General features: G+C 43.3%; 1 protein-coding gene across 11 annotated transcripts in view; it reads right to left on the reverse strand.

Annotated features, from left to right (window-relative positions):
• KCNIP1 (potassium voltage-gated channel interacting protein 1) overlaps positions 1-27,290 on the reverse strand; it is a 291,334-nt gene that overhangs the window by 173,530 nt on the left and 90,514 nt on the right. For 7 of the 11 annotated variants that reach the window (XM_069029332.1, XM_069029330.1, XM_069029333.1 and 4 more), the window contains 2 exons: positions 14,037-14,082; positions 13,354-13,421 (listed from right to left, as the gene is read on the reverse strand). The exons of 3 other annotated variants lie outside the window; for them this stretch is intronic. In XM_069029332.1, the coding sequence (XP_068885433.1) occupies positions 13,354-13,421; positions 14,037-14,082 (114 nt within the window). Of the gene's footprint in view, positions 1-13,353; positions 13,422-14,036; positions 14,083-14,582; positions 14,820-27,290 lie in introns of those variants that run through there. One more of the 11 variants, XM_069029335.1, reaches the window with a different exon arrangement.

Below are 27,290 nucleotides of genomic sequence, written 5' to 3' on the forward strand. Positions count from 1 at the left end.
CAGTTCACAAGTGCACTTATACATCTGTCACTGAAACCAGTGAGACTTGAACTTACGGTTCCCAGTAAAAAATTTATGGATTGAAATAATTCTGAAAAAGCATTAAAACATTATGGGGCCACAGGCTGTCTGAAATCACATTCACATGTTTTTCTGTAACCACATCAGGCAGCAAATGTAGTCACTGTACCTAAGCCAGAAAAAACTGAAGTACTCACCTAAAAAAAAGAAGAATATGTCAAGGGAAAATATATCATAATGACAATTACATGCATTTCTTCTAATTCAGGTTAGATAACTTTTGCCCAATTTCTCGTGAGAGCAAGACAAGCTGGTTTGCAATCTAAAAGGCACTAGTGAGTGTATTCAGTAAACCATCTCAGGTCCTCAGATACAGCCTGTTCACAGATGCTAGAGGCTGAACACCAGACAGCTTTGTGGAGGGGGGTTGTGCACATAAATGATACATGGCTTAAATTCCTACCATGCTTAAAAATGCTCAAGCAAAAACCTTTTGAGAGTCTCTGCTATCCCCACAGGCTCAGCAGTGCAAGAGTTTGAGGTTGGTTTGCAAAAGCCACTGCTACTGATTATAGCTCATACCAACTCATGGGTGTTATTTGGAAGCCAGGGACTCTGCCTACCAGCCCAAGCCTTTCATTACCAGGAGCTGCCATTACTGTCCCCTTGGTGCTGGAGAGGGTTGGTGGTGTGGACAGCAGTAATCAGAGCAGTGGCCAGCTTTTTGTAACATGCAAACCTGGTGCAAGGAGCAAGGCAGGCACACTAGACTACTTCATTCCTCCCATGGTGCAAGGAGGTAGCACTATCATTCCACCTAAAAACAACAGAAGAAAGCAGTTAGCTGTTGTTTCTTGCTCCTTAATTACAGATACCTTTAAGAAACACTGTAACTGTCCTCCTCCATTTTCCTGATAGAGCTTTTCAAAGAGACAGTATATCTGTCTTGCCTCTCCAAGGAGCTTGCTTCCAACCTGTTTCTTCCACAAGATGTTTGTTCACACAACTGACCCAAATCTTGCAGTCATACATAAGCAATCATAGCAGTGGGCTGCCCAAAGAGTTACACTTCCCACAGCATCCCACTAAACACTGCTCCCTCCTCTCTGCACACACCTAGCTCTGAAAATCAGGCCCTGGAACAAGCAGCTCTCATCACCAAGTATTCACTACTGGTTACAGGTTCCTCTGGTTCACCTATTTACTCATGGATTGTAATATCTGCAGGACTTGGGAGCCAATTCCCCCCTTTGTTCAACCCTCAGTGCCAGCATCTCAAAATGGAAAGAAGAGTTATAACCTTTCCCCTCAGTATTTGTTTCTAGGAAGAAACACATTTTATCTGTCCTTTTCTCCCAGCACCTTCATACTGAATGGCAGAGGCAAGCCTGTCCTGGGGCTGTGCTGTTGTTCCTGGGGCTAGCCAAGGAACGCCTGTGCCAAAGAAAGGTGCAAGGCAAGAAGTCAAATGTAGTCAGCACCCACTGAATTGCAGTGATCTACAGGGAGTATCAAACAGACCCAAAGGCGCCAAAACATTTATTGGAACCTTTAGTCGCTCTTCTCATTTTCTTTATCCTAAGGAAAAAAAATATGGTATTTCACGCAGGCAAAATAAGTTATTTTAGGTATTTTGTATATATTTTTGTTGTAGTTAAATAAAACTGATGAGCTTAAGTCAATACGGGACCAACCTAAGGAAGGTGTAATGGAAATCTCTCTTAACTCCCTCTAAGATTCAGGAAAAAAAAGGGCATGATACCCATTTTTCTGATCCTATCAGTTTGCCTACATTATCAGTCACATAAGAACTATACAAAACATGCAGAATCCTGTTTCTGCATTAGCCATGACAGCAGTGGCTCCAGTTCCATGGCAAGCCCCGAGCACCAGAGTGACTCCTAATGATTGCTGCTCCAACACTGCAGGAGTGTGTGCTGAACCACAGCAATTTGTAATAACCAGGTGTTGACTGAGGGCAATGATAAAATCCCTCCAAAACCCAACAAAAATTCAAAGGTGGGTTTCTTACTAACACCTGTACTTTTGGTGCTTTTGCAAAGCTTTAACAGAAGCAGATTTTGGGGCAGAAAGCACAAGGAAAGCCAGTACATGGTTTCACCTGGGCCCTTCTCTGCAATTTACGTGTCTCAAGTAAGGAGAATGGCCAGTGCATGTGTGGGGATCAGGCCCACAGAAATAATGTATACATTATGTACAAAATGGTGGCCTCAGTTTTGTTCCAGGAGCGTGTGCTGCCTTTCCCGGGTAAAACAATGCTAACTTTTCCACGTTCAAACAATAACAAAGTATTTAAATCCTTTGTCAAAAGAAAGCATCAGCAAAACAAACAAACAAAAAACCCCCTAAAAAACAAAGGAGGAAGTATAAAATTTTTCAATTCAGTCAACATCTCATAAAAACTAAAGCTGCTCCAAAGGACTCTCTGCCACCGCACTCATCTCTTCCCGAGACAAGGACTCACGATCTTCAAAAGAGTGGTGCAAGAGAGCTGCGCCAATACCAGTTAATCATCCCTGGTCATGTTGTGAGAACAAGTCTTGAAATCAAATTTTTGTCAAATTAATGGGTACTCCACAACCGGGATGAGGGGATTCACCAGCTTGAATCTAAACACCAGCAGTCAAGAAAAAACAGCTGAAACTTTCTAGGGAAGCAGCACTGATCTCACTCTTGGCTCCTGGAATTGATGACCCAACTCAGCCCACCTTCACATGTGAAGATTAAAGGGAAACCTACATCAGGATACAACACACAGACCATGGGACAAATGCAAGTATAATAAAACAAACTCTGAATTCTGAAGCCAAATAATCACACAAACATTGAAACTGCTGCCCCAGCTGCTAACTAAAGAGAAACTTAATGCTCCCTTGTTCAAGCGCAGTGTCCTGCTACCCCTCCTTCTTACAATCGCTTTGGACACCTTCACACTGGTTCCATGAAGCACTCTTGTTTCCAATAGTTTTAGGAGAGACTGTTTAACTCAAGACAGTGGCTGCAAGGGCACATCTTCCCACCCATGCAGAGCAGTTCTTCCAGACACCAAGACCCAAGGGATCACAATCAGCCCCGTCATGGGATTGCATCATATCAAAGCACAGGTATCACATGACAGCTGACCCAGTGCAGAACAGCATTCATTAAGTTTTCTCTTTTGCCTTTGTGGCTTCTCATTAGGCACTTTGAAGTTCTCATTATATGCCTTTCATCAACATAGCTTTTGAGGATGAGACTTTCTTGCAACTTGGGCTTTTGATCAACAAAAGTTTGCACTGAATCAACTCTGGAAAAGAAAAAGCTGTCCCTTGCTTCTCCCTGCAAACCAAGCAAGGAAAAACAAACTCAAGAAAACTTCAGGCTCTACCATTATCAAGTACCATATATGAAATTATATGGAGAGAAATTTTATGGAATAACATTTTTGCTGACCTCCTGTAGTTGAACAGTGTTGGAATACACGTTTACAAATCAGGCTTTGGTCTCTAAGCTGAAAGAAAAGTTGCAATTTCTCCCTGCCTCTGACTTCCACACAATTAGCTGAGGTTGCAACTCCTAACCAGTGCAACTCCATCAGTTCTTCCCAGGGCAATTGTCACACAGACCTGAATGTCAATATCCCACTTTCAGCTCAAGCCTGATTTTCTGTTTCTTGGAAGGGGTTGAAAATATGGGACACTGTACAGGTTTTAAGCACTGCTCTTCAATCAAGTGAAATATTAATGCCAAAACTAATTCAGTGCCAGGCAGTAAGCACTGTCCTATCTAATTTGCTGTCATCTGCACTAATCACTGCTATTAATATTACTGTGAATAACATGTCATAAGCTTAAATTCATCACTTCAGCATGTCATTCAGGGAATGTGTGCCAGCAGGAGCGATTGCTCTTTCCGAGTGATTGCTCTTTTTTCCTCAGCCTCTGGTCTTAATATCAAAACCCCAACTGCAGTGCAGCAACCAACATAAAAATAACACCCAAGTGGCTGTGCCAGGTGTACAGCCATTAGAGGTTAGTGATAAATATTTAACAGAGCTCGAGCTGTACACGGAGGTCTAGTCCTTCCAGGAACAGCTGCCCATTATTAAATGAGGGATATAGAGCTTCTGTGGTTCCACAGTACAGACCCAAAATACAGAGACCAGCCAACACTCTTCATCTGATGTATAAGTTTCTCTTTTTGGTTTGTAATAACAGGAACAATTAGAAGAGAAAGGGAGCAGGGAGTTGTTAAACTCACACAATGTAGGAATTACTGCTTCCCTCAGGACACGTTCTCCAGTAGACTCACTTAGTGTCACAAAGATCACATGACTGGGGAACAACAAAGAATACAGAAGGCCCAGCCAGGTGAGAGATGACACAGTGGCACAGAAAGTGCTTTAGAAGAGGTCTCACTGGCCACAAACTCATGAGACCGAATCCAGGTCTCACACCAGCTTGGCTGGCAGGGTCTCCCTTGGCACAAGTGCAGTAAACTTGCTGGTTCAGGAGGAGAAGAGTGGGAGGTGGATGGAGGGCACTGCAGGGATGGCAGCATAGCAGGCAGAGGTGTTCACTGTCGGGGAGCCACTTCTGCCCTGGCTTTTGTCTGGCAGCACGGAGGAGGGTAACAGTAATGGTGTCAGGGCTGCAAAACCTGCTGCAAAACCCTCCAGGGGCTCCCCCCTTCCCTTCTGTCTGCTCTTGCTGGAGTCATGCTAACAAGACTATGCCTGCACACACCACATTAACCTCTGTGTGCTCTGCAGACATGCTGACAGTGTTTCAAATCAGACACTTAGGCCTCATCTCACACGTAAGTGTTAAACTGTTCTGTATGTTCTGACATCTTGCAGTTAGAACTTCCTTCCTCCAAAGTACACTTTTCATTTGTTCTAATTTAATTTTTCTATTCCTTATTGAATTCCCTGACCTAATAACACAGCAGTACCTTATAAACAGAGAACAGCAGCTAAATCATGTTTCTGTTCTTTCAAGAAGAACATGAAGAACTTAAAGACAATGAAGAGAATCTGTCTAAAGCCATCTCTGCAGAGTAGCATATTATACGTGAAACACCCCGGACACCATGCCCTGTGCTGGGGGGCAGAGGGAGGACATTCTCGTGGACCAGCTGTAACCAGAAGAATCTCCTGCCAACTTGGGCAGCAGTGCTGACAGATGGTACGTGATGCTTGTCAGTACTAACATAGTTGGCGAGGGATAGGTAGTCCACTTCAGCCATTATTCAGTGCTTTTGAATATAATCCAAGAGATATAAGCCATTGCTTCTCTCATGGGAAACCACGCCACTGTGCAATAACCTATCTTTATCACAGAAAGAAAAAGGCAAAAAAAACTCCCAGCAGAATCCCAGCTACAATTCACTGACATCTAAAGGCCCTTGCACTTGATGCTCGCTTTCCCCTTAAATACCTTTTGCTGTTATTAGCTATAGTCACTGGCTTGTTGCTGTTTCTCAGCCAAATAAATTGTACAAAGTATTTTAACCCATTAGTCAGAGCTGAAAACCACTCAAATGTAGTTTTAAGAAATCATAATTATGCTGCAGAGTAGCAAAACACTGATCTGCTGAAAGAGGAGTCCTTGGGAGGGAGGGACGACCCTAACAGTGCCCAGGCAACTGTTAACCCCACGACACGGCTCAGCTTCCACCACTAACCCCAACCTTGTGTCTTCCTGACAGCCCTGGGCTCTGTCTGAACCAGCACAGGTCTAACCACTGGTCCAGGAAGATCTTAAAGCCTTACACAAAGGAAATGCTGAACTATTAGGGGGCACACAACAAGGTGACCACTGAGCTCTCAAACTTGACTAGACATCACATCCTGCATCTCACAAAGCACATCCACCACCAGAGATTAAGGGAAATTTAAAAGAAAAAAAGAGGAATGTCTAATAACTACCTGCTGTGTCTCAAGACATTTTTAAATACAACCTTTTTGGCTCACTACTATTTTATTTAAGTCTTTGTTTACCAATTTGGATTAATTCAGATTTTGAAATACAGAAGTTTCCTGCAGAAATTTCAATGCTGAAGCTCAGGCAAGTGCTAGCTTTTGATCTGACTACAGGTAACCCCGTTAAAAGTTACAGGACAGGCTGTGAAGACTTAAAAGTCAATATAACATGAGAATAAAACTACCATCTTAAGCCTCAAGAAGTCCTTTATTACTGCAGGCATGCCCAGCCATCGTTCCATCCCCCTACAGCCCCTGGCCCTAGTACCGCTGCCTCTCACAGCCGAGCAGCTGTGCCCTGCTCCTGCCAGCTGCAGCACAAGGATGTGCTCGTTGCCGCCTCGGCCACAGCGGGACAGGCAAGGTTTGAGCTGAGCTAATTCTCAGCCGACACCATGCAGCAGGACCCCCTTATGAGATGTGCTGCCTCGTTGCCCCCATGTCCTGGCCCAGCTCAGAAGTTGAAGCCACCAGAATAGCAGAATCAAGGGCCCTGACCCATCGGCATGACCCTGCAGCTGCTTTGGGCCCTCGCACAGCAGCCCTAAGCTCATGCACACACACACCTCACCTTGTTCTTTTTGGGAACAGGACCACAAGAGAGGAAGCTTTAACTGCACCATCCTCATGGGGATCCCACCATGCAGAACAACAATAAAGAAGGAAAAATCAAAGAAAACCAGAGCCTAACCAGACAGTCTGCAACCATTGAGAGCCCAGCTTGTGCAAAATGCTTCAGAGTTCTGCGCTGTTTTTTCAGTATTTGGTTAGAGATTTTTTAACATTCAGGCTTCAAATCAGTTAATAAAGAGAAGTCATCATAGAAGACACTCAGGTCTTTGCTGATGGAGTCTAATGCTGTCTGATGCATGCATTTATTACACAAATTAAACAATTTTTTTTTCTTTGTCCGGCTTTTCAGCCTAATGACTCTATTAATCTGTTTACCACCAGCATCAAGAGTTTGTGGGATGAATTTTTTCTTTTTTTATTGCTCCATTCCACTACCCCACACTGCAAAACTTTAACTACATATCTCCATGACATTGACTAGATTTTGAAGTGTTTCAATCAATAATCACTGTAAGCTTGAATGTATTCAGAGGGATGGGACAATGAAAGGGAATTAGTGTGGCTAATGCATGTTACATTCCCTTGAAGAAAAAGAATCCAAAGTAAAAACCTAAGGAATGTTGAACCTTCATACAAGGTGTCTAGTTTTGCAAATTTTTCACATCAGGCATGATAGCAATTTTTGTGGGTTTGGGGTTTTTTTTAACTTGATGGCATTGAGTAGTACATACACCTTAGACTGCTCCTGAGAAAAATGTTTTCTGAAACCCTTGCATAGATATTTTCTCCATCAGACTTCCAACGACTTTCTTATCTTAATAGAGGAAAAAATACTATGAAGCTGAAGCTGATTGAGATGCTGTATAGTGTAACAGTGGACTCAGAAAATAACCCAGAAATGTTCTGGTTTCGGTTTTTTACCACAATACATAGTTTAGAAAGGAGGCACTGAAAAAAGAGAATCATAAAATCCACAGGATAAGTTTCCAGAGTGAAAGTTTCCTTTCACTAATGAACTAATTTAAGGCATTTTTGCAGTTGGAATTGGGACAGTGTAGACCAAAGAAATTCCATTTGCAGGGTTTCTGAAAAAGGACATACAAGGGGTTTTAAATAGGGAAGGGAGGAAGAAACAGTCCCCTAAAAATAAAGAAAATGGATTTTTGGAGAAATGGAGACATTTTAGAGAGATTTTTGGAAATCACGGAGAAATGGATGCACGCACTCCAGGATGGCAGGCTTGCTGAGATGAAGGACTGAGATGACGGATTGGGTGCCTGTCAGGTTCCCTTCCCCCAGACAGGCCAGACCAGAGAGGCTCCCACCTGTGGCCTGTGAGATGGCTTGGCTCTCCCTGTGAGCAGTGTGGATGCTACAGGGGGAAATGGGCATGGAAAAACCAATCTGGGAAAAGATACGTGAGATCAACTGAGATTTTTATTCAGAAGAATTTGAGAGACTGATATTCCATAGTACGAGGTTTATGTGCATTCTAGTAGGTATCCCCCAGTACAGTCTTTTTCCTTTCTAAATAACTGCCATATATTTTAACTTTTTAATTATCTTATTCAATCCTTTCTGTGATATACAATGCACTCATCTTGCTGTTGGTCTTGATGGCTCAGGGCTGCCATTCTGTATTACGTTCTGTAGGGCTCTCTCTCACCAGTGCAGGGTTTTGGCATGCGGAGAGGTGCTGGCAGGTAGGCTGCAGACCAAAGCAAGCTGGATGCATGCCTGGGGGAAGGGCAGTGTTTGACCCTCTCATTATTATTTCATATTCTCTTCTGCAGAAAATATCAAACAGCAATTCACTGGGGGAAGGAGAGTAATTTTTCAGATACTCCATGAAAGAAATACCAGTCTGGCCTGCACCAGATTATGTGGGACAATATTTTATTAAATATTACATTACATTGCTGGCAAGTTGAGACATTGATTCATCCCTTGTATTGAATTTGTTCACAGTAATGAATGTATTGCTTATTCCACAAAGGCCCCAGAATTTTCTCTCACCTTTATTAATCAATAGTTTATAACTTTGAAACTATTTGCAATCACTTTTTAGTGATTAATGTAGCTTATTTTCTAGTCTTAGAAACAGTGTAGGCAATTAGCATCTGTAGAGCAAGGCTTTGCCCAGTTAGAAGCAGCACTGCTCGAACTGCTATAATTATCTGTTACATTAGTCTATATTTCAGCACAGTAAAAGGGTGCATCAACACTAACTGAAGCACATTCATCTCTTAGAAATCACTCTGTAAAACATGGAGGATGGTCATAGAAGAATTAATAGCTGCTGCAAAATCTCTATAATCTTTAGAAGAAGTGTATGGAAATAACCGGGAAAGTGTGATTCTTAATCAAAAGCAATGGGCATAATTCTTGGCTCCTCCAAGACAACCAAACAATTAATAAAAGCTTAGTGGGGTGGGAAAATCATTAAGGAGAAAATCCAGCCTCAAAAAAGATAGAGTACAAAACTTCTGTAGTGAACACAAAACACATAGCCCCTTTGTGAGGTTTATGTGCTCCAAAGGCTTTGCACTGGCACCTAGCTCTCTCCCTTCTGAACATACCAGTCCTTAAAACTTAAGCAGTGCAGAAAATGCTTTTCAGCAGGTCATCACAGCAGGGGTTTTCAGGAGGAATAAGCCTCAGTATTGGCGCACAGAGGTAACCTCAGAGGGTTACCCTAACCAGGATCAGGAGTACTTTGAATCAGTTTTGATGATTGCTGGGCTTTGAGGAAAGTTGGAATGCCAAAGCCACGATGAGAATGGTAGCTGAGGAGCAGGAGCCCAGGACTCATTCTCTCTCAGGTATAATCCACCCACTTTCCCTCCAAACCACCCACCTGTGAAAGAAATCCCTGCTCTCTTGAGCAGCTGCAATGGGAAGGAGTCACAAGTTACCTCCCCACAGGAGGAAAAGAGGAGTGGAAAGAGGTGAAAAGGAAAGAGCAAAACACTCAGAGAAAGAGGAGAGGCTCAGGAATACAAAAGGGAAGAAAAGAAGGAGAATCCCATAGCAGGAAAAGCAGAGATTTGTAAAAGAAGGTTTAGAAAACAGCAGGATGTTGAAATCAACAAGCAATTAAAACAGTGCTAAAACACCTGGAGACCAGCCCAGAAGTTTTGGCAGCAGGATAGCCCCCCATCAGAATCTGCATCAGAAATAATTTCTTCACCAGGGCCGTTTTATTACTCGAAGTACAGCAGTTCTAAAGCTGGATGAGCAGAATGTGTTTGAGAACTTTATTAAAGGCCTCCAGAGATGTCCTATACAGAAACAAGCTCACTAATCCTAAAGAAAAAAGTTCAAAGCATACTAATCCTACAGGAAAACTTCAAAGCCTCATGTGAAGGGTGACACTGAGCATTTGTCACACCAAGAGAAACATCCCATGACTCAAAATGCTGTTTTAGCAACCCATGACCCCTGTCTACATGGACAGTGGCATAACGCTGTCATCCTCCACAACATCCAGAGATGTTTACTTTGGTTATTTATTGCTTTGTGAGAAATGTGTGAGCTTCAACAGCTGAAGTATTGGCCCCCGTTTGAACTGTCACCAAGGTTTCCTCAGTTGCCTGTACTTTGCTAGTTTTCCAGGTGGGTAAGAGGATGGTGCTGCGCACACTGCACATCAAGCTAAGCAAGGCACAGCTCTTAGGTATGCATCTCTGAAGCTTCATTGTTGACAAACAACTGTGCTCATCCTGAGCACAGTGCACAGGAAGGGAATAAACTAGCAGCACAGGAGAGGAGGGAGCTCTGCTCCAGCAAATCCTCACAGACTCAAGTCACCTTTGAGACTCTGGACAAGAAGAAAATGAGATTAAAAGAGATGTATCTGGAAGGTACACGGAGGTGGTTGAATTGAGAAGTAGCAGCTAGTGTTCATACTTTTGTGTTGCGAGTCACACAGCATCTAAGAACTGTTTTCCTGCATATGCTTGCACATGGATGTGATGGGAAGCATCAGACTCTAAAGCTCCCCACCTAACCTATTCTAAGGCTACAAGGGAAACACTGAGACCTGCTGCTTCTTGAGCTGTTTCAGCCAGCCTGCACAAAGCCTTCAGTAACACTCTGGGTGCAAAGCCGATTCCATGGGTAGCTTCTTATCCTCTTCCTGCTTTCAGAGACCATCTCCTGCCATCCTCAGGTGCTAATTATGGTAATAGATATGACTCAGCAGTTTGTTGATGCAATTTAACTACTGAAAATAAGATATAGGAGCCATGCTCCACAGTCCACTAGAGGTCCAAAGCTGAAGGAGTTGGATGACAGTGAATTTTTTTAGTAGCCTAACAATGGGCTGTATAGCATGAGTTACTATTTGCCTACATATTATAGCCACACTTTGTTATCAAGCCATGGAAAACAGATTAGCATGGAGAAGCAGGACACATCATTTCTGTGTCCGGACAGCTGATGCTATGGAGCTCCTGCTGCCATCAGTCACTGCTTCCACCTGTCCCATCTCACATGGCTTGTGACAATAATAGACCTCAAAGTTTCCAAGACCCAAACTATCTCTTTATATAGGGGCAATACAATAGCCCAGGCTTCATCAGGCACTGGCACCCCAGAGAGTTCCTCACCTCTGGTCAATGAGACAAAGCATTAAGAATAAGGCAGCATGAATAATAAGAAAAGCAAAAGACTTACCAAATGGGTCACTTTCTCCTCCAAGTGAAATCAAAACCTCAGAGCAGCTTTACAATACTTAGCTTATTAGGACTGATCCAAAAGCTCATTCTGACTGCTATGGCACCTGTCGTACCCACTTGCATGCTTTTACAGCCTCCTTTGACAGGAGCAAATTGTTCCCTCAGATTTTCTTGACTGAGCTGACAGACCTTTGGATTCCCTTTGCCATCTTGATAACATTATCTGCTTTCCTCTTTTTTTTATTTTTCTTTCTGCATTTTCTTTTTACATATTGATATCAAATGACTCTTCCCTTGACTAGGATTGGGGAACACGTACAAACAAGCAGAAACATGTTGATACTAGAAATTAATGCCATTTTTAATAGAAAAAAGTTTTGCTTCTTCCATGGAGTAATTTTGCATGTATCCATAGAAAAAACTATGCTGGCTTGTGTGGCACTTGTTTGTTACATATATATACTGTGTTTAAACTTAAAAACACATATAAACTCTGGTGAGGTAATCTTGAGTATCCTAGAAAGAGATTAATATCATACCTAAAAAAATAAATATGTGGACACCTGACACTAGCTTCTATACCCATATTCACAGAGACGCAGTTCCTATGTAATGATTGTTCATGACCCCTTTCTCATTCTGTCCTAACCTCTTACTGTGTTTCTTAAGATTACACCAGTCCACTCTGAGGATACACAGGGCTGTAACTTAGGCTGGAACTTCCTGACCACATTCTCAGTCATCTCAGTCCCAGTTCTCACCAGTGGCTTCCTGAGACAGGTTTGTGCTGGGTATAACAGTGAGGGAGTGAAAAAAAGAATTTTGCCAAGGGCAAAACCCTCATGCACTTTGTATTCTTTTTTTAGCTTGTTCCTGAGGCTCAGGAAGTTGTGAAACAATGGGGATAGACAAAGTAAGACCGGAACTAGACCTTGGGGTTCTTCTCGAGAGAGCTTAATTAAGTAAACCTTAATCTTCTGAAGGCTTAGTGGCTTGAGTTCAGGCAAAATCTAATCTGCTTATTTGAAAAGATGAAAAGAGGAAGTGGAATACCCTGACACAGGATGAATACTTCTGAACCTGGGTAGTAGCAAGCTTTTCTCAGTATTAATCACTCCTATTTCTGCCGTGCTTGACTAAAGGAAAAAAAGAAAAAGCTGCAAACTGGGACAAATATTAAAACCATTTGTCACCACAACTGCTATATTACAGATAGACAATATCCTTGAATGAAGGCAATAAAGGTTTTTGAAGCAAACAAAAAACTTGCTGTTCACTTACAAAATTTATGACCTTAATTCAATAATCTTCCTCTGTAAAATAAGCGGTGCAGTTTCTAAGCAGCACACAAGCAGTCTTCTGACCTGTATGTGCAACGATTTCACCAAATTCACAACAGTGAATGAGCACTCAGCTCATCCCAGGATCCCAAGGCCATTAGGAACAGGGATGGTAGTTACAACCTCAGGGCAATACTGTTGCTTTGCTTAAGATGAAACTATGTATGCATTGGTAGTTTGGCAAGGAACAAGAGAAGATGTGTGCCCATACATCCTGTCACTTGGGACACTTTCTACAGCACACTGGTTACAGCGCTGCTACAGACTTGTGTATAGGAGAACTGAGTTATAATCTAGGACACAGTCTACAGTGTATACCAAAATTATTAGTTAAGCATTGGCACAAACCATACATGAGCACAACAGAACAGATGTAGGCATGATGTCTCCACACAGGCCCAAAACCAGTGGGAAAACCCAATGGCTTTCAGCATGTTTGCCCATAGAGCAAACTGCATCTCATCTGTGCCCAAGCCTGCAACAATGGGATGAGGAGCACAGCTGGAAACACAGGAGCCCAGACCATGTGGAGGGCAAGGGAGAACAGAGCAGGACTGAGAGCTGCGCAAGGAGATGTGCATGAGCTCAAAGAGGCAGGGCAGGAGCCCTGTCAGTGTCCTCTTGCAGAAGATGGTTAGATACTGGGCAAGTTCAAAAGAGATTTTGTTTAGTGATTTAATGGCTTTTTTTTAATGCAATTTGCCCAGTCAATGGCTGAACTTCAACAGGCTCATGCAGGGAATCTACTAACACTCACCCTCTGGAAGCACTTGCCAGACACTTTGGAAAAGCAACAGCACCAAACTCCTCTGGCTTCTACGGGACCTGGTGAATGCAAGAGGTGCAGTTGGAAACTTTCTCCAAGGAACACCAACCTGCACTTCACACATGCATGTAGCACAGCTGCCTCTAGCAGCCACAATCTCACTGCTGAACTTCACTCTGAGTATCTATTGCTGTTGGATTTAATTACTCCAAACCAACACTTGACTTTGAATTATTTGCTTCTCACTTGCCAAAAACAGTGGTTCCTTCCCACTTTTCTATGACAAAACAATCCAAACTGTTGCTGCTGACAATAGAGCTAATATTTACAAATAATTACCAAAATATTTTAAGTTTTGTAGATACCCCAGTAAAAGATAACATTTACAGATAAATTTACAACATAAGATGTGAGTCACAATAGACAAAATTCCTTGGACAGGTGGTATCTATAGATATTTAAATCACTGTGTAAATCATATAGACACTGCACATGCAGAAGCTCTTTGAGCATAGCTGATGTGGTGATTTCTATTTCATGAGGGAGAACATGGTACACCAGAGTGACACCTCTTCAACCCTGCACAGGTGCCAAGGCTGAGGTAGGGTGATTTATTTTCCCACAGACTTGCTAAAACTCCTTCAGAAGACACTACCAGTTTGTGCTGGGCATACCTTTTCTTTGGGCTTCAGAAATGAAATGTGTCTTTCTGAACAGTACCTGTCATGGAAAAAAAGACATTTAGGGTTCAAAAGGTTTCAATCAAGAGTAAATTTGGATTCTCCTTTTTGTTCTCTTTTCCACCAGGGAAAGGATACACTAAAACATTCTTTGTGTTTTACACCAAATACAATATTAGCTGTAATAAAAAATAAATTATCTCCAAAGTTTCATCACATTTTTTTAAAGTTTCTGTATCTTTTGGCACTATTTTATTTTCTTTCGTGTGTGTGTGTGATCTGTATTAATAGTTCAAAAGGACAAAACCCTGTCCTACTTTTGCTTGCCACCCTTGCACAGAGAGACATGTCCTATTTGGCTTTAAAGGAACCTGTGGAGGCTGCTTGAAAGGAAGCTTTTAAGCAAAGTGCATTTCTACTCCGAGCCCAAGGCACACAGCACTCGTCATTACACAAGCCTCTCCCTTGCTTCCAACCCCTTGCTTCCAACGCCTGTTGTTTCAACAACTCGGAAAAACCAGGTGTGTGGGGCCCCCTCACCTTCCTTGGGCACAAAAGGATTTCCATTGCTTGAAACGTAAATCTCTACCCAAGCTGGCCGCTAAAGACGGGCCGCGTGGTTCCCACGCAGCTGTGAGTGTTCGTGACGGCAACTGACGATTCGAGCGATGAACGGGGAATGGGACACAGCGTTCGGGGCAGCTGCCGCAGCCCAGGCCAGCCCCGACCGGTGTGCGCGGTGCGGAGCAGGGACGCGGAGCAGGGACGCGGAGCACCGCCGGCGTTGGCGGCGGAGCAGCCACACCCGCACTGCCGGGTGAGAAAATCCCTCCCCAGCCCTGCGCAGAGCCGGGGGCAGCTGCACACTGAGCCTGCGCTTCCGCTCCTCTAAGTAGGTTACTGGCGCCAAGGGGAGCAAGAGCCTGAAAATTAACCTATGAGTTAATCTGCTCTCTGCCCTCCTGCATTACCAAAGTGTGCAACTCCAGAATAAATGGGAAGGGACTCTCTGGAGAGAGCAGCGTTGGCAGAAAAGCCAGCCCCAAACTTTCCAGGCTGAATTAAGCTCGACAAGATTTGTTAAATTCCTGGGCAATTAGTTCATGGCTTCAAACTTTCCTCCTGGACTCAAAGGATGCTCTAGAATGCAGGGTAATGTTTTTCTAATAGCTGCTTAAGTTTCAAAATTGAGGCTAAGGGAAAATAACAAACGTGGCAGATTGAGATGTTTGGATTGAGAATCCTAGGTATGTTCCAGCTGGAAAGCAAGGAGATTTTGGGAGCTGGATTTACAAATCCACATGTCTGTTTTATGAGGGTGCCTAATTAGAGTGCTGCAAAAATAAAGCTATCCAACTTATGTGCAGTGTTTCCCTGCACTGCCATGTGTCAGCAGGTTTAGCACTCAAGACTGTTAACTGATAAATCCCTTCTGTAATGTCAACAACAAACATAATTTGAGCGAACATCAACAGGAGCCAGGAACACAAGTGATTTTCCTCAGATTTGGGCAATTTCATTCTGTAAATATCTCCTTTCCTTTCGCAGTCAAATAAACATCTCTAAGATGGAAGCAGAAGACAGGTGAAAACATCTCTGGTTTTGAGACTGTATTTATTTACAGGAATTTAAAATCTCTACTCCTATGTCTCTAAATTCTCTTTAATTCTGCAAATATCTTACTTATGCTTTAGATTCTCTGTTTCAAAGCTACACTAGCCTGCAGAAACTCCAGGCATGTGCACTCAGCTGCATGCTCCAGAACTGCATGTCCCAGAAATGCATATGCATGAAACAACCAAACAGCAGGAAAAAACATTTTGCTCCGTTTTCTGGAATATCTACAATGAAAATAGAAGTAGGAAAGAGATCATTTTGGCAGCGTCTCCATATTTATGTGGACCATGAAATATATATCAATTCAAGGCTCTCTTACTAGTACAAGGAACATTCAGTTAACAAATGTGATGTTCTCTGGGAATCAGGCATAGAAACCACCCTAATATTAACTTTTTTAGAATTTAAGTCGTATTCTGCTGTTTTTTCCAGCAGAGAAACTAACACCTCCATCTCTCTGAGCTTCTCTCTCACCATTGCAGGTACCTTCACACCACCCTTCACAGCAGAGAACGGATTAAAATACAAAATGTTATTTACTGATAGATCAGACTCAAAATCAGGGAAACAGGAGCAAAATAGAAAATTTACATTACTTTACCCTTAATAAATGTCACTTAGTTTGATGTAACCTCAACCTCACTAAGGAAGGGTACCTTGCCCTGAGTCAGAATAAAGGACACATCTCAAAGTGCACACAGGATTTAAAACATAAAGATTTGAGCAGTTACGGCTGACATCTGTTCACTCTGTACAAGATCTTACGGTAAATGCCGCACAAACTCCTCAGGAAGGTGATGCTCATTTCCTTGCACATACAGCCCAGCCGGGCTCTGTGGGGTTCCAGCTTTCTCTGCCTGCTCCTGCACTTAGCAAAGGACACACTCAAACATTCCCATTTGTGGATGATCACAAATGTTCTCATTGGAGCCCTATGACCACTGTCCACCACCATTACTGATCTCAAAACACCTCTACATCGTGGTCTCCAGACTGTTTGACACTGCAAAGCACTCACAACATGAATAATGATGCCTTAGCTATGCCCTCCCACTCTCCTAAATGTCACATGATTGGGAGCTAACTCATAATGCTTACAAAATACAAAAAAAGTGAATCACAACAAGCAGGCAAGTGACAAGTAATTAACTTAGGCAAAACTACATCTCTAACAGCTATCACACAAAAAAGGACAGCAAGGTGATGAGGATGCCCATGGGCACCAATGCAGCTTAGCAGCATCATGTCCCCAACCTGCAGACCGGCAAATACAGAGCAGCAGGTGTCATGAAGATGCAGATCTGGCACTTGCACCAGGTCACAGGAAAAGCGCAGACAAAATCAGATCTCCTGCAGCATTGTTCCCACCTCATCCTGCCTCAGTAGTTTAATTTACAAGAAAATTAAGCTCTTTAAACAGATTGCTCTATGTTCATGGCTAACAGGACAGAAACATTAAGTAAACGAGTGTGATTTGTGTGGGAAGAGAGGCTTCTGCAAGGAAGCCTCTCTTCAGGGAAACAGGGAGAGGATCAAGGGTGCATTCAGTTGCTTCTGTTTATTCAGGAATTCAGTAGGGTTTGAAACATTCTTGCAGGTGGAAAACAATACCAGGCATGCATGTCCCTTGCATTTATCTATAGCTGTTTAACTATTTTAAACTATTTTTTCCACACAGAATTCAGGCACTTTAACTAACTATGTTATGAAAATAGAGGGTCTGATCCTAAATTATACCAACATTTTAGGGCACTGGTCTCCAAATGGGAGCATGTCCCTCAGAAAGGCCAGATGCCTATAGAGGGGAGCAGCAAAGCTGTGCCTGTGCTTTGCAGCCCTGCAGCACCATGAGCTTGGCCTCGGCTCCGGCACACCCCAGCAACTTCTAACAACTGGTGGTCTGGTTTTGATCCAGACAGAGGTTAAGAACTTTTACCAGGTAATTCCCCCCATCAATAATTTCCAGGCGACAACTCATAAAGGGGCAGTTTTGCTAAATACAAAAAACGGAAAGAGCCATAACGAAATTCATTCCAGGTCAAAGCATTTCCACAGTTTCCGAAACATCTCACAAATTCCATGGGGTGAAGAAAAGTTTCAGGTTTGAACCAAACTTTTAGTCTAACGACTGATGGGCTTTGTAGGTTTTACAAACCAGTAGTACGCACAACATGAGAATGCACTTTCTCAAACAGATATAGCCCCACGTTTACCCTGCACAGCATTCTCCTGGGCATGACTGGGCTGTGGGTGACACTCAGAATGACACACTGCACAGTGTTCTCTCCTTGCATTGCTGAGCAGCCACAGCAACCAGTGCCTGAAGAAAGTGCACACAGCACGCTCCTCTCCTGTGCCTCATGAACTTTTGAACTGCAAGTACTTCACCTCCATCAATAATAAGGACAGAGGAAAGAGAAAAGACAGCATCAGCTAAAAGAAATGCAAATGTAGTCATGTAAAGTGCTATAGCTGATGGCATTGCCCAGAAAATGCCTGATTAGAAAATTCTCTTCTTTTTGCTTCATACTTTTCTGGAGGGCTGTTTTCTGGAGGCAGTGAGCCAGGGCAGCCCAGTGCTCAGTTGAAGAGGTGATTAGAAACGATGGGGCTCAGCTGTAATGTCCTTAACTCCAACCAAGTAGAGGATGCCAAATTGCTAATGTAAATAGCCCCTTTTGATGCCTTAAAGCCCTGGAAATGAAAGGCATTTTCCTGAAAGATCAGTCTCTAGCTGACTTTCTGTCCCAGTACCAAACCTGCTCTGCATGCAGGTCCAGTGCTGCCTACACAAACAGGACAGGACCTTGTAGGACCAGATTTCCTCTGCAGAACTGCACATGCTTGCCTTTACCCATGTATGTTAAGTACATACAAATGACCACCCAGGCAGAATTTCCCTCATGCCCTAATGTAGCTCTCTTTCTAGTTGTCTGCAGCCTGGCTAATTCCGTATGCACAAGACTGCAAATGAGACCTTTTGTCAGCTCCCATGTTAAAATATTAGTTAAAACAAACGCCATGTTACAGGGATTCAGCTCCACACAAGGATATGCCTTCAGTTCCTGGGGTGCCAGTATCACAGTTTGAGGTCACGTTTGACACTCCCAGTGAAGCATGTAAACCAGTGTGCCAATTCAATTACACTGGCTTATTAGGATTAGCAGGCAACAATCCTCTCTGCACTGACACAAAAGTTTCCTGCTTCCCATTTTTAATTTTCATGCACTGCTCCCAGTTCAAATGGCAACACGGTCAACAGGTCCTTCGTGTGGATAAGAAATGCAAAGGGGTGCTGATGCTCCCTGCTGCACCACAAGGCTCACCTGCATGGCATGAAACAGTTTCCCTAAGGAAAATTGTCCTTTCCCACAGATGTTTGCTGGCTCCCAGCATTTTGCAGCTAACAAGAGAGAGCTAACAGCATCATGCTTCACATGGCTGTATGTACCCCACAGAGAGTAACCCTCAGATCATGCAGTTTGATGTGCTAAATCAGGGGCCTTGCCTGAGGTTTCAGCTGATTATCAAAAAATCTATGGGGCTGAGGTGCAGCACACTCACTAGAATAGAGCAACAGCAGCCTGGGAAAACACACCTGGGAGCATGGCCCTGAGCTGCAGGCAGCAAAGTTAGAACAGTTGTCAAAACGTTTGAGCTGTGCTTCTGAAATCATGCTCTAACTAGGTAAATCTTGTGAACATAGCTTGTTTCATCTATATTTTCCTGCATATAAATTTGATGGGCAGAAACACTTATTTTGTCAGAGCACTAAAAGCCCCGCCTCTGATGTTCAGCACTGATCTCTGGCAGGCTGTAATTCGGCTCCCTCCTCCCAGTGACACTCTCCTGTTCCACTAAGGAGCGCTCGGTAAAACGATGCCATGGTCTCAGGGGTTTCCTAGAAACCTGCCTCCAGCAGCACAACATGTATCCTCACAGCCGTGTTCTCCATTAGCTGTTCTCAGCCACAATATAAAATGTCCTGTGCCTACTGGTTTTTACAGACTGTAGCTGTGGCCATCTACAGAAATTCTGGGCACTTCCCAACCAGCCACCCACAGAACAAATTTGGGAGAGGAGGGTTTTTGTGGAGCAAGAGAAAAGCAAACACTGATGTGTGTGAAGAGCTCTGGTTGTTGAACGTGTCAAGAAAGTAATGTTTGGATTGAGGAAAGCCAAACAGATGTAGCAGAGCTATGCCAGGAAAGGATGGCTCTGTTACACTGTTCATGTGTTCCTCAAAACATCCTGGTACCACAGCCAGGCCAGCTCCTGTCCTGCCTGCCCAGCCTCAGCCTGCCTGCAAGTACCAGTTCAGCCCCCAGGCAACCCTGCTGCCCCACGCCTGCCTGCTAGCATACAGTCCTCCCTTGCCTCCTCCAGCCCCACATCCTGCCCAAATCAATTGTACTTTGTTCAAACTGTCCAGAGCCTCTCTACACTGAGCAGTGCTAGCAGAAGTAAGGTAGAGAAACTGACCACTATCTGTATCCTTTTCAGTCCAGACAGACGTCACCTGACAGTGACAACCACAAACACAGACTGGAGATGTCTGAGCACAGCTGCCTTCAGTTTTGACTTGCCTATTTTGAAAACATGGATGCAGTTTACACTTCTAATAATTTTCGATTTGTTAAGTACAATCCATCTTATAGTAACAATTACTCCCTTTCCCTCTGGCATCTCAAACAAATAAAAGGAGAAAAATTAAATACCTTGCTTGGAATCCTAAATATATTTTGGTTAAAAATGCTTCTGTCCTACCATACAGCTGTTACCTGCATTTCCTAGTTGTTACCCAAGGCCATTGGGCCCCTTCCTGCAGGGATGATATGAGGTGCCTAGAGCACTCTGCACCTGCTGGAAAATGCCTCTCAGAGAAATGCAGAAGGTTCATACCTTATAAATAGCCATGGTGTGAGCAGCAACAGGACACAGAGACCCTGAGTTTGAGATACTCAAACTTTCTGCATCTCTGTACCATGACATTCTCTGCGTAATGCTTTTGAATAAGAAACACAACACTTAATATAATCACCCAGCTCTGTTGCCCACTGCAATGAAGTACTCCAGCAGTCACACTTACGCATTCACATCTAAAAGTACAACAAATCACAAGCCAATTCATTTAGTTTGGAAAGTTTCAGGGAATAATTATAATTAATAACAATTTTGAATAGTGAAACATTTCAGCTAAAAAAAATCCATATTTGAAAAATTTGTAAATCTTCAGTCTTTTTAACAAAGCTTAAATAAATATGAAAGTAAACTATGTGAGTGGGGGTTTGTAAGTGGAGAAATAAAAGATTTTTATTTTCCTCTCACATTTGACTAAAATCAGAATGACTTCACAACTTGCCTTGGTTTACCTTACACTCTGCTTTTTACTTCAATTTTTTCTTCAAAAAATTTGTACAACCCTTACTGACTCTCATTTATATATATGGTGACATTAACAACTGTAAAGTTAGGAATTGCTCAGAATGTCTGTAATGTATTAAGTTCCAAGCTTTTCGCATCTACAGTGTTAAGTATTTTCAGCTGCAAAAAATCCAACTGCTTCCTAGTGCCCATTCCAAATATCAAATATCCAGCAATGCACACTGGAAGAGCTAGTGATGATAAAGGCTGGAAGATTACCAAGGCTGGAAGTTAAAAGCTGGAAAGTATTTTCTGATTTACTCTTTTGAATTATTGTGGGGAAAAAATTAAACTTCAAAGCACTGGCCTGCAGAGCTGAAGTCTCTGATCACCTCTTTTCTTTGTGGTGGGATTTCACAGCTCTGCATGGACATGCTGCATGCACAGAGGCACACGGTACCCGTACCCATGGGCAGGAAATCAGCACACACATATGCTAATGCAACATAGAACACTCTGTTGTGTACTTTCCTCCATCCATTTTATTTTATTCCAAACCTCCAAGCTGTGTCTGACTGCAGCATTTCAGGCAGGAGCTGTAAGCCTGTGGGAAGCAATCAGGGATACACATAGATTATTTTAATTTTGTCATTGCTATCCACTCCTAAGATCAGCTATTTGAGATCACTCTGCCTCACTGCCAGGAGTCACTTGAAGGCAAAGGAAGAAATTTAGAGCTAGCAACTGCATGGGAGCTAAAGAAATTTTGGCTGAACAACGGGGAAGTGGGGAATGGAAGCAGTCACGAGTCTGTAAGACCTGGTCACCTCTAACCCCACACTCAGGTGAACTCTGGTTGGTAGGACACTGGGAAGCTGGGGGCAAACAGCTCCCTCACCTCTGATCCACCCATCACAGGTGCGTCAGCCACATGGCTGGGATGTTTGGCTGCTGTGACACTGAGCAGCCTCCCACACACCTCTCTGCACTTCAGAGAAACCAAAATGCTTCGTGCAAAGAGGCATGTTCTGACAAAGACTTATTTGTCGCCACAATTTTTCCAAATTGTTTCTGATTTGTGTGCTTACATCAAACAGTCCTGTTGCTGAGTGCTGTTCTGTACACTCTCTACAAAGGTAATTCCCTCAAAAACCCTGCCTGTCAAATCCTCAGTTTTCAGTGCAGGCAGATGACCATGGACTTGACCTGCCAGGCTGCATCAGATGACAATCAGACAAGACCGGGGAGCGAAAATGAAATGTCAGTGCCAAATATTGGCTCTTGGGCACAGCCAGGAGAAACCAAGTCAGCCATTTCTTCCATTCTCTCAAGCACCTGCTCAGGTTCTGACCAGGGGGAACAATGCTGTCCTTGTTCTAGAAGGAAAACAGCTGAGTACCAATCATCTCTATTCAGAAAATACCCAGAGCACAGTCTGAGTCTTTAGAACACATGCATTCATTCGCAATAGTGACAAGCTGTCAAGTTTCTTTGAGGAGCAGAAAGAAACGAGAGAAGGGGAGCTTTCAAAGCTTTTCTTTTGCAACAGTATGTACCAGGCAAAGTAAGTAATGAGGCAGCTTCCCTGCTCAAATCTATCATCTCCATTCCACGGCCGTACTAAAAAGGGCCCATTCCTTGAAACACTACTGAATCACTTTTTCACCTTTTGAGCAGAGAAACAGGTTGCTTAGCACAGGGAACTGAAAGGGCACAGTCATGACCTAGCAACCTTAGGAGCTCAGGGCAATCTGATGTTCTTATGAAGACTGTGAAGTCAAGCAGAGTTGGTTTCCTGGTAAATAAAACCACTTGAAAATACAGCTGGTCAGGCACAAAATCTGATAATTTTGGACAATAAGCCATTTCAAAATAAAGCCTAAAAAATTGCTCACTGTAAAAATCACACAACTTTAAGCAAAGTGAATTTCTGACGTTAGCTCTAGCAAAATTAAACAACTGTACCAGACTCCTCTTGCTAGTTTAGTTTTGGGTGGTCTTTGATCAAAACATGGTCACTCACATTTAAGAGAGTCAGATTACCAACTGAAAGTGGTGCTGCTTGCTGCTGCTGTCGGGGTCAGAGCCTGTAGCTCTAAGTCCAACAAGATTCAGGTATTGAGAAAAATTTGAGTTAAATTTCACTTTCACTGGGGGAGGTAGGGGTGAGTGCATGTTTAGAGAACAAACAAAAGAACTCAGGGGTACAGAAAGCAGTCAAAACTAGAATTTCCCCTTGCTTTAGCAATCTGCTAATCCAAATGTTTCCATGGCAAATATGGAAATGGCTGATTCTAACCACAAATTTGGTCATGATTGGGTGCAGGCAATAAAAACATTAAAAAAAAATCTCTATTTCTGCACCTAGCTGAAATCTGAGAGGCATTTGTGTGTGCATTATCTGTTGTGCTGGCCCTCTGCCTTTTAGTGCTGTGGTTTTGATGGGGTTTTTTCCCCTCATTTATTGATTTATTGCTTATGTTTGCAGGAGAATGTACAAGCAGCTTGATATTCTCAAGTCCACCTCAACCATCTGTCTAAGCACTAACGTACTAAAGAGAGGACCAAACCGTCAGCTTTGTCGGCATTTGGCCCAAAATGAGCTTTGAATGTTACTTCCTGATCCCAGTACCTCAAGTCCTTGTATCTTTCGGGTTTTTAAAGTGACAGTAATCCCAGATCCAAAAGGTAGATAACATTGGAAGGGACCTCCAGTTCCCCCTTCAAGGCAGGGTTAACTACAATAGGTTGCTCAGGACTGTATTCACTTGGGTTTTGAGTACCTTTGATCTTGGAGACTCCACAGTCCCTCTGTGGGGTCTCTTCCAGTGTTCAGTCACCCTCACAGTAATTTTTTTTAATCTTATGCTCAAGCGGAATTTCTTGTATTTCAGTTTGTGCCCATTGCCCCTTGGCCTGCCCCTGGGCACCAGGGCGAAGAGCCTGGCTCCATCAGCTCTACTCCCCTCTATCAGGTATTCATACACATTGATTAAGACTTCCCTGAGCCTCCTCCTCTGCAGGCTGGACAATCCCAGCTCTCTCAACCTCTCCCTGTATGTCAGTTACTCCAACCGCTTCATATTCATCACGGTGAATATGAAGTGGACTCAGCCTCAGTAGGTCCTTATCTCTTCCATCCTGGGGAATCCAGCCCCAGATACAGCACCTGTAGATGTCTCACCAGTGCTGCACAGAGGAGCATCAGCTCGCACACTCTGCTGGAGATGCTCTGCCAAGCACAGCCCAGGAGAGTACCAGCCACCTTGGCTGCTGGCTCACTGTCAGCTTATCCCCAGGACCTCAGTCAGGCTCCACCAGCATCCCAGGAATGATGGTCTGACATACAAGTGAAGTGAACGTGGTGGAAAGAGGCATCATCTTTTAGTACGTCAACTCAGAATGCTGGAAACGGCAGACAAGAATTGCAACAGGAAACAATTCCTAATGAAATGTACAAATAATCGGTGGAACTGCCCCAAACCACTCCCAAAGCAAACAGCACAAATCTCACAGGCCGTCCACGGACACTTCAGTGAGCAGGGAAAGCTTCTGTAGCTTTACTGATAGGACTGCAAGTCTAAAAAGCAGAAGTCTTTATCCTGCAAGACAGGGCATGTGGGTCCCAACCTACCAAGAAAAAATGCCCAATTTTATTGGATTAAGTTTTCACATTTGAGCCAAGCTGTCCTCTCCCAGAGACAAGGGCTCATGCTTGATGGACCACTGCTCTCCACTTGACAATTTCTGTGTCACTCCTGCCTTTATTGATTCAGGCTCCCCATTTTCATTAGAACAAGCAATTTAATCTGTATTCTTGTCCTCTCCAGCACTGCTGTTCACAGCTGGAATAACCAAAGCCAGTCCCACTGCCAACACCCCAGACCCAGCCACAAGCAGGACATGAAGGGGAGCAGCACAGGCAGAGCCACGTCATGCGCTAAAGCTGGAAGGGTTCAGCATGGGCCACTCGCACCCATTCTGCCCTGACCCACCATGTGCTTACTGGTATTAACTGATCTCTGGAAACTCCTCAGTTTAGACATGACCTGTTTATTTTACCTACTCTTGAAACAATGCCTGTTTTTTTGCTTTTACTTTATTACACCAGAGAATCAGAGCTTCAGACACTGGCGTGAGCTGCTCTTCTTGGAAGAGCACATACTTACCAGCGTGAGAGAGCACTTGTAGAGGTGTGGATCTAGCCCTGTTACAACTATTTCTCCAGGCCTTTGTTTTACCAGCAGTATTTAAGTACAACATAAAGTCCTGAAATGTTCAAATAAACACATAAATATAACAATTAATAAATAATAATGTGATAATCTAATAATAAACGCTTTACTCGATTAAAGACAAACTTAGCAATAGCCAGTGGAGCAGCGGCACCTGGGCACCACTAGCCAGCTGTCCTCTGGCAAAGAAGTCCCCACATCAGGCCACACCAAGAGCCATGCAACAAACACTCGGACAAATGATCCTTTCTCTCTGCTCAACACTTGGGCAAGAACAGACAGAGTGCTGGTGCCAATTTTGGACTCCCCAGACCAAGACAGACTTCAATATGGTAGAGCATGGTCCACTAGAGGCCACCAGGATGGTTGAGGGCAGGAAGAGATGCTGAGGGAACACGTGGGCAGCACCAAGGAGTCAGTCCATCATGTAGCAGTGATTGACCAACTATTTAACTCACAGACAAAGAACAATTTCAGATTGTATTCAAGCCCAGCACATATTAGTGTTTCACTGCTCACAAGGTGAAGTGCTAACAGTCAGTGTAAAACACACCAGCAAACCACACAGATAACACATCAGAACCAAGAGGAGATAACTCTGAGAACACAGGTTTTGATAAATATAGCTGAACAACCACTGCCAGCAGGCATCAGCAAGATTGAATTTCATTGTAAAGGTTAAAATGTGTGACCAGATCCTGGATTTTTACTGCAGGTGGCCTCCAACAAAAAGCAATGGCTTGCATCCACCAGAGTGTGGAGCCAATCACAAGACAAGAAAGTTGCAGAGAATGGATATGTTCAGCCACAAATTATCTACATTTAGTGGAAATCAGCTCCAAGGTTCCTGGCAGGTGGACAAGACACCCCTTGGTGTCACAGCAGCCACCGTGCCCAGCACATCCTGTTCAGTTCTTGCGTACTGCAGTGCCTAAACACAAATCTCCCAGCTCCAGGTGTAACTCAGTGCTTAGACAGCTATACAGCTATTCTTACATTTAAGTAACATCATACATGTCCCAAACAACCATACAATCATGGGGGCATTATAATAACAGAAACGTGAACTGTAAACCATGTACACACACTCTAATGTAAAATGTTACCCTACAAGTATCAGGAACACAGAATTTTAGTCTTGCTCACGAACTTGCCACAAACAAACCTCCTGCACTTGCCCACTTCTTGCCCACTTCTGAGTGATTAATTGGTGTTTGATATTTCCTAAGACAGTTTTCAACTTAAATTGCAAGAAAATCCATACGAATTTGCAGTTCAAAAGCATATATATGAACTGAGCAACAGATCCAGTAGAAATAGAGACCTCCCTAGAAATACCAAGAGACTGTTAAATGCAGGGGTTCTGACAGGGAATATTTCTTAATAGCATAAATATTGCTGAAGTTAGAGTTTTTCCTTCTGTTTTCTAAACAGTACTCATTCTGTAAGGTATGGATGTGCCCCTGACAGTGCTTTCAACTTTCTGCTCAGCAGCACCCTGGAATTTTTGAATTAAGCCTGAAGAAAACTGAGCAAAGCTCAAGCAAATACCACACAAACCAGACCCCCTGAAAAATTAGCATTTATAGGCAATACTTATGGATTTAAGGATTAAAATTCCTGTAATTGCTGCTTACTTTCTCATTCTTCATGAGCTTCTGCTTCTCTCCTTCTTTACAAAAACATCCTATTTTTTTTCCCCTTCTTGCTAATCTTTATAAAACACACATCATTAGTACTGCACGCTTGGTGTTGGATTACTGAATATGCAACACTGACTCTAACAATACTTCCTGAGACAGAAACCCAGAGGTATTGGGAAGAATTTGCTGTGTATCTACATTTTATTCCCTCTTCAAAGGGTTTATACAGCATGGGATTTGGAAATAAACAGGTCTCTTCTGCAAGTGCTCTGCATATGAAGCCACTGAGTTTCTCCTCTTTATACATGCCTGCATGAAGGATTACAGTATTTCGGATTCTTTTCGACCCCCAAGCCCCTTCACAGCAATTTCCTCATGCCCACATGTTT

This window comes from Aphelocoma coerulescens, chromosome 13, assembly GCF_041296385.1.
Source record: "Aphelocoma coerulescens isolate FSJ_1873_10779 chromosome 13, UR_Acoe_1.0, whole genome shotgun sequence".
NCBI lineage: Eukaryota > Metazoa > Chordata > Aves > Passeriformes > Corvidae > Aphelocoma > Aphelocoma coerulescens.